The following is an 8,635-nucleotide window of genomic DNA, read 5'->3' on the forward strand; positions in this document are numbered from 1 at the left end:
TGTTGTAGATGTAGCATTTTTTATTATTAGTACTAGTGTGTAACTTGTGCCTATGCACGGATATGATGAGTCATAGTGATGCTATTGATATTAGCTTGGGTCATAAAACATAGGATATTAGTTCGATCAGGACATTTGGAGATACTAAAATAGTTTTTTCTTACAATTTTCATGATATTGGTTACTCTAAATTTCTTATTACATTACTATTATGTATATAATTTTGAAAATTACTATTGAATACTATATTTGCAATATTAATTCACAATCAATGTTCATGAAATTCTACTAACTATAACAGAAAATAAAAGAATAAAAATAAGGGATTGAATGTGCATGAGTATTTTGGGGAGTTCTAGTGGAAATTTTATTAAATGTAATTTCATTCCTTTTGATTCCTCCCAATTTTGGGAAATAAAAATTTGAGGTTTTAAGGAAAAATTAAGAAAATGAGTGTTTCTTACTATCCATGTTATTTTCTCTCACTTATACTTCTAAATAATTAAGGGTGCGTTTGAATCGGGTGAAATGCAAATTCAGAAAACGTTTTCCGGAAAATGGGCGCGTTTGGCTGTCAAGGAAAACGGTATTTTCCGGAAATGCAATTACAGTTGACCAAAATTTTCCCCTTTGACCCGGAAATGAATTACTGCCTTCATTTTCACTTCAATTCATTTCCGGGTCTTGCAAACCGCAGAGAGAGGGAGAGAAAAAGCTCAAAACACAACACGAGAGAGGAAGAGAGAACGAACAAAAAAACCATACGAAGAACACAACAGCCACCCAGAGCGACGATCCACCGAACGATCCAGAGGAAGAACTTCGGCGAACGAGCGAGAAACCCCGATCGATCCAGCCACCCATCGATCCGATTCGGCGAACGATCCACAGAAAGAACTTCTTCGTCCAAGAGCGACAAACCCCGATCAATCCGGCGAACGAGCGAAACGAAGGACTCCGGCGAACGAGCGAGAAACTCCGATCGTGAAAGCCACCCATCGCTCCGATCCGGCGAACGAGCGAAACAAAGGACCTGAGCGAACGATCCGCCACCCATCGCTCTGCCAAACGACCACCGCGCCAAACGCCGCAGACCCACGGTGAGTGACAGCTCAAACTCTCACCTCCGACCCACACGTCCGATCCACACACTCCCTCACCTCCGATCCAATCACCTCACCGGTTCAGCCCATCTTCCCGATCCGATGTCTGGAATATATATATATATATATGTATATATTTATTTAATTGTTTATTTATATAAACATTTATATAATTATTTACATGTTTTTATTTATTAATTTTTGAATTATACATTGTTTATAACTGTGTATTTGTGGCAAATGTATATCAAAATGTTGGGACTTTTCTGATTGCAGGTCATTCATTAATTTTTTTCAATTATCCATTGTTGAATAAACTGTGTAATTCTGAATTATAATAAACAATTTCCGTAAAATATTTGGACGAATCAAACACCGGAATTGATTTTCCGTAAAACGATTTCCGAAACAGCCAAACACCCAAATACATTTTCCTTTTCCGGAAATTAGCATTTCCGGAAAATATGTATTTTCCGGAAAACGATTTCCAGCAACCAAACACAGCCTAAGACTCAAATAAGGGTATGAAAAGAATATTATAATTTTTTTTTTCTGTTCTTTTTCTTCTCTCCTCTCAAATGGAGTGTTATAAACAATTCCTACACAATTTGGATGACGACAGGAACTTGTAGGTTATATAAAGGAAAAACAAAGAAGAATGACATACACGAAGATCAAATCATTCAATATTTCTACTTGTTATCCTTGGGATTAGTCTTAGCCTTAGCCTTAAAAATAGTGTAGCAATTACTTCGATATCTATAATTGATAGATCGAGCAAATATTCTTATTGAAGATTGTATTGTATTGTATTAATTACTTTAAGTGCAAGTAGGTTTTTACTCTTGCCGATAATTTTCTTTCATTTATTTTCTTATTATCCAAGCAGGTTTAATTTGTGTTTCTTTTTCTTTCTTTTTTTTATAATTTTATTTGAAATTTTTATTAAGTTTCCATAAAAAGGAATCTTTTATAATACATGACCAAATTTTATTGGTTATAGTTTAATGAAATTTTGGCAGAAGGAACAAAAAGGTCCAATAATACAAAATTGTGTTGTATAGGAGTTTCTTTGCAACTAACCCAAATATCAGGGATTTTCACATTTTGGCCTTATTGTATTTCAAATTTCTGTTAATTGAGATAACTATGAATACATAGAAGTTTTTTTTTTTTTTTTTTTTTATCATAAATTTGATTAATAGTAGTAGTAGTAGTAGTATATATATATATATATATATATATATTATACACATACACATATGTTAGATAAATGCATCATCTAAATAGGAGTGCATAAAATTCCAACTTCTACAAAATCTTGAAAGTTATTAGCAATTTTTTTTTTTTTTTTTAGTTTTTTTTCCCCTTTAAAAGAGACTGATTTTCGAACTCAAATCTACCGCATATTAGTTTAGGGGAAAATTCTTGCCATCACACCAACTCTAACAAGGCTTATTATTTATTACACAAAATGCCTTGATTTCGTGTTTTATTTATCCCAGATGTAGCTAAAGGAAGCAAAGGGGTTCAAGGATTTTGAAATGATCTAAACCACTGAAATTATACTTTTGGATCTTTTTCGGGGAAGATTCATGTTATTGTCAAGTCGTCATCTGATTGAGGAAAGGTTGGCGATGAGCCTCCTCCACACACCATGTCATCAATCGAGCACCTTTCATTGGCAAAGGCAAGGACCCCACAATACCAACTGGTGCGATGATTGAGCCTTGGATTGGAACAATGTGGACTGGCGGGCCCCACCCGTAGTCTACTTGGTTGAATCCCAGTCTGCCCCACTCTGATATGAATAGTGTGGTGTAAGCAAGTGGTGGTGCCATTGGGTCTTCACCATCTTTGATAGACTCACCCTTCATGTACTTGTCAAACTCAGTTGGGAGCTTAGCCTTTGCTTCTTGGATCAGCTTCACAACATCAGAAATTGATGCCTGTGTGAGTGACTCACTTGAAGCTGTGATTGTCACTGGGAAGAAGCAGTTGCCATAGAAACCTTTTGGCAAGGGAGGGTTCAAGAGCTGGCGGCAATTTGCAAAGAACACAAGCTTGAGTTCAGTATCTTGCTTAAAGTTTATAGCTTGTGTTCGACGGCTCCAAAATTTGGCAGCTACAACTTCGAAAGAAGAGCAAGTGTGTCCAGTTGATTGACGAAATTCTTGCTTGAGCTGGTTGATGTGATCTAGCGTTATGTCTACATTTGCATGGTTGAGTGTATAGTTGGGCATTGGTGGTGGTAGGTTTGGTAACGGAGTGACCTTTGCTTGTTCAGGTGGTAGTGGAAAAAAATCCCTTTGCCACACTGGTGCAGTGCTTAGATGCTCAGCACCTCTAGCCACCTCGCCAATCGCATTTAGAAATTGTGCAGCCCCTAGGCCATCACATATGCTATGGCAGAATTTGAGGCCTATCACGAAACCACCACATGCAAATTGTGTTACCTGAAAATGCATTTATGCTTAAAATTGTCAACATATCGGACTGTGGAATTATTCTAGAGCTTAACTTGTATTTAGTGTTCTTGAACACGACATATGTCTTAAAATAATCACGTATCAATTTGTATCATATACAAAATATAAAAACACTGAATAGAAGTTTTATCCATTGGACTAAAAACAAAAAAATTTATTTAGTCCACTTAGCTTTATCTTTTTTTTCTCTTTTTTTTTTTTTTTTTTTTTTTTTTTTTTAATTTAGAATTAGTTGACTTAGCCCACATCCCTTGTATCAAATAAGCATATTAGTGTCGTTAATTAGCGCCTTTCTAGCTACTTTTCTTGTGGTTCTAGCTAGCAGTTTGTTTCATGTTTAGCTAATCAACATTGAGTTTAGCAAATACTAGGACTAGAGTTTCTTTCGAACTTAATTTTGAAGATAATTCGAATAAAATGAATTGGTTATAACTTATCGGAATATTCACCTGAAATTGCACAAGTGGGTCTATGCCTTCATTCTCTGGGATATGATCAGGTAGAAGCTCATCATATGGGATGGATACAATATCATCGTCCAAGTAATTGACACCATAAAGGGTACAATCAGCAAACGCCTCAACAAACCACACTCCTTCTCCAGAGCATTCAATTTGGAGCTGACCTTGGCTTGACTCTTTCAACTTTCCAGCAAGAGGGTAGTAAGGAACCAAAGCCTTGGACAAAGCTTCTCTTATAACTCGTGCTGCCTCAGGGTCATGCCTAAACACATGCAACGTTCGAGTATTGCATCTTAGAACTGGTAGTCTATCAATGATTGATAGATCAAGTAGTGTGCCTTCTGGTGTCTTTTCAGATGGCCTAACTAGGCTTCTGCTTGATCTGATTACAGAGAAAGTCATTATGGGAAGATTGGCTGGCTGAATAAGAGTGGGCTAGCAAGTATAAGAATACCATTTTGCTACGTGATCGAGTGGAAATATATATGGAGTATATTTTAAACATATGACCTCCTTGCCTTGAAGTCTAATCATGGTGCAAGGAGGTCATATGTTTAAAATATACTCCAAGGCAAGGAGGTCATATGTTTAAAATATACTCCGGCAAAGAGGTCATATGTTTAAAATATACTCCATATATATTGCCGCAAAAAGAATAAAGCATTCACATTGAGAATGGCATATGTCATATGTAAGGAAAATTTAGCATAAAAGTCCAAAACACCCACACCGTCTAGACTTGTAAAAGCCAACTATTGTAAAAAAATCCCCACACCATCCGGACTTGTAAAAGCCAACTATTACAAAAAAAATTGCAATTGTCCTACAGTGCAATTCTAAATGTAGAATTGCACTATATCTCAATTGTAAAAGAAATTATTAATATTTTATTCTAAATATCAGGTTTTCTCTCTCATTCACATGTCTCTCATCTCTCTCACTCCATCGTTGAAGCTTCATCAAGCCTCTCTCTTCTCTCTCATTCACACGGTCTCATCTTTCTCTCTCTCGCCATCGCTGAAGCCTCTCACCAAGCTCTCTCTTTCTCTCTGAATGTCTCTACCAATTCACCCTCACCCATCTCCAAATCCCTTTGCCGATTTACTCATCTCATAAACCCAACGCTGAACCTACAGATCAGACCACAACCCACAGCACAACCAACCCAGCACCACAGATTAGACAACAACCCACGACACAAGCACAACCAACCACTGAACCACCATTGTAGCCAGACATCGAACCACCATTGCTACCCAGCAACCCAAGCAAAAAAAACCCAGCACCATAACCACGACCCATGGCCCATGGCCCATGGCCACACCAACGGTGACGCCCACTACCAAACCGACGGTGATACTCGCAACCCACGGCCAAACCGACGGTAATGCCATCGAGCACGGCCAAACCCACAAATCTAACCCCCATAACCAACAAAAACTCACCACCAACAAAAACCCATATCACAATTGGAGCACAGACCCACGAACCCATATCATGAATTCACGATCCACGACCCACGATCTCACAGACGCATGAACCGGAGCACAATCAAACCCAGATAACACAGAGAGAGAGAGAGGAAGGAATAAAAAAATGAGAGAGGACGAATAAAAAATGTTTTTTTATGTTTGCCTTCCTACTCCAAGACGATTAAAAATAATATTTTAATAAAATGGTAAAATGATAGAGTTTTGGGGTGTTGGGAATATTATAAAATAGTATGATATAATTGATGAAGTAACTTTTTTGGATGATAAAATATGATAGGATAGGAATTCAGGATGTGAATGCTCTAAGGTAAAAAACTATGGCTTGATTTTCTTCCACGGAGTATTTTATATTTGTTGAAATATGAAATTTTCAACATAAAAAATTGGTTACTTAAAAATTGCCAAGCAAAATTTATCAAAATAATAATAATAAAAGTTTTGGACAAGTTTGTCGGGGTAAAAAAATATATGTCCTCTTAACAAAAATGACAAGATGTTAAAGGGTGGGACGTGTGGTTAAAAAAAATGTCTCTGGCCACACGTACCACCACAATCAAAGATGGAAGGTTTGCCTTATTTCAATTAAATAAATAAAAATAATAATAAAAAGATGGAAGGAAAGCAACGTGGGCGGTGGGAATAGAAATGGTTGGTTGATTAACCCAAAAAAAAGAAATGGTTGGTTGCACTTGCAACACATTACCTAAAAATAAGGGAATTGGCATCACGTGAGTCCAAAAAATAAAAATCTTAACAAAAAAAAAAAATTTTAACCAAAAAGAAAAAACCAAAAGAAAAAAAAATATTAAAGCAAAATACCTATAAAACCTCACACTTACATGCAAAAGAAGTGAGGTCAAGTCTTGTCAAATTGATGGTTTAATGTCATTACTTTTAATTAAAAAAAATAAAGTAGAAGATTAGGTGGGACGTGTGGCTGAGTAACTCTCTGCCACACGCACCACTCAAGTATTTTCAAAAGCAAAAATACTTGAAATTTAGCCACAATCCTCCTTTAGGAGTGTTCGGTAATGATATTCTAAAAATATTATTTGTATTTTTTGAAAATATGTGTGGGTAAAAAAGTATGAAAATATATGTAACTAGCATTATACCCGTGCGATGCACGGTTTAATTAAAATTTATATGTAAATAATTTTTTTATTAATTTACTTAAAATAAATAATAAAAATAAATAAATATTTTACTTTTAAGTTACATATTGAATGCATGTTGTGTGAAATTAAGGTATTATAATATATATATATAATTGAATGGAAGATGGTAGAGGTACAATAATACATTTAACTTTAAGGCTCAATTAATCACATATATTTAAATGGAAAACTCTTGAATTTAATAATTAAAAACTATCCAAAACAATAATTGAAATAATGTTTAAGTGGAACCTCAATTCAATAATTAAGAACAATCTAAATTATTAAACATTTAAAAATTCAAAGTGTAGAGAGACTCACATGAGAATTTAATTTTTGTCCTTAAAAGCATGGAAGAAGGCACTGAAACTCGAGTGAGTTTCACCCTACCAAGTTTAAGTTTAAACTTAAAGTTTAAGTCTTGTGCATTGTATACTACATGTGTGTGTGTATGCATGAAAAATGATCTAAATTTAATATTTATTGTAGAAAAGAGGTGGTGTAGTCTTACCCCTGTCTAGTTAATTCTTATTATAATTCATTTGTGTAGCGTGCTAATAAGTATGAAAAATGATCTGAATTTAACATATTTTATAGAAAAGAGATAGTGTAGTCTTACCTCTATCTAGCTAATTCTTATTATAATTCCTTCGTGCAGCATGTGAATATGCATGAAAAATGATTTGAATTTAACATATATTATAGAAAAGAGGTGGTGTAGTCTTATCCTTGTCTAGAAAAATTATTTTTTTATTAATTTACTTAAAATAAATAATAAAAATAAATGAATATTTTACTTTTAAGTTACATAATGAATGCATGTTGTGTGAAACTAAGGTATCATAATATGCACATATATATATATATATAATTGAATGGAAGATGGTAGAGGTACCTAATATATATATATATATATATATAAAATGATTTTCAATAATACATTGAACTTTAAGGCTCAATTAATCACATATATTTACATGGAAAACCTTTTTAATAATTAAAAACTATTCGAAACAATAATTGAAATAATGTTTAAGTGAAACCTCAATTCAATAATTAAGAATAATCTAAATTATTAAACATTTAAAATTTTGAAGTAGAGAGAGACTCACATGAGAATTTAATTTTTGTCCTTAAAAGCATGGAAGAAGGCACTGAAACTCGAGTGAGTTTCACCCTACCAAGTTTAAGTTTAAACTTAAAGTTTAAGTCTTGTGCGCTGCATGCTACATGTGTGTATATGCATGAAAAATGATCTAAATTTAATATTTATTGTAGAAAAGAGGTGGTGTAGTCTTACCCCTGTCTAGTTAATTTTTATTATAATTCCTTTGTGTAGCGTGTGAATATACATGATAAATGATCTAAATTTAACATATATTATAGAAAAGAGATAGTGTAGTCTTACTTCTATCTAGCTAATTCTTATTATAATTCCTTCGTGCAGCGTGTGAATATGCATGAAAAATTATCTGAATTTAACAGATATTGTAGAAAAGAGGTGGTGTAGTCTTATCCTTGTCTAGAAAAATTATTATTTTTATTAATTTACTTAAAATAAATAATAAAAATAAATGAATATTTTACTTTTAAGTTACATAATGAATGCATGTTGTGTGAAACCAAGGTATCATAATATGCACATATATATATATATATATATAATTGAATGGAAGATGGTAGAGGTACCTAATATATATATATATATATATATATATATAATGATTTTCAATAATACATTGAACTTTAAGGCTCAATTAATCACATATATTTAAATGGAAAATCCTTGAATTTAATAATTAAAAACTATTCAAAACAATAATTGAAATAATGTTTAAGTGAAACCTCAATTCAATAATTAAGAACAATCTAAATTATTAAACATTTAAAAATTTGAAGTAGAGAGAGACTCACATGAGAATTTAATTTTTG

The 8,635-nt window shown here is 33.5% G+C and overlaps 1 protein-coding gene across 1 annotated transcript; it reads right to left on the bottom strand.

Moving 5' to 3' along the window:
* Positions 1-2,441: 2,441 nt before the first annotated feature.
* On the bottom strand, positions 2,442-4,599 carry LOC115994083 (acyl transferase 4-like). The gene is made up of 2 exons (XM_031118109.1): positions 4,042-4,599; positions 2,442-3,559 (listed from the first exon to the last, which is right to left on the bottom strand). The coding sequence occupies exons 1-2, from the start codon at positions 4,453-4,455 to the stop codon at positions 2,708-2,710; spliced, it is 1,266 nt and encodes a 421-aa protein (XP_030973969.1). The 5' UTR covers positions 4,456-4,599; the 3' UTR covers positions 2,442-2,707.
* Between the last annotated feature and the right edge of the window lie 4,036 nt (positions 4,600-8,635).

Source organism: Quercus lobata, chromosome 6, assembly GCF_001633185.2.
Source record: "Quercus lobata isolate SW786 chromosome 6, ValleyOak3.0 Primary Assembly, whole genome shotgun sequence".
NCBI classification, from domain to species: domain Eukaryota; kingdom Viridiplantae; phylum Streptophyta; class Magnoliopsida; order Fagales; family Fagaceae; genus Quercus; species Quercus lobata.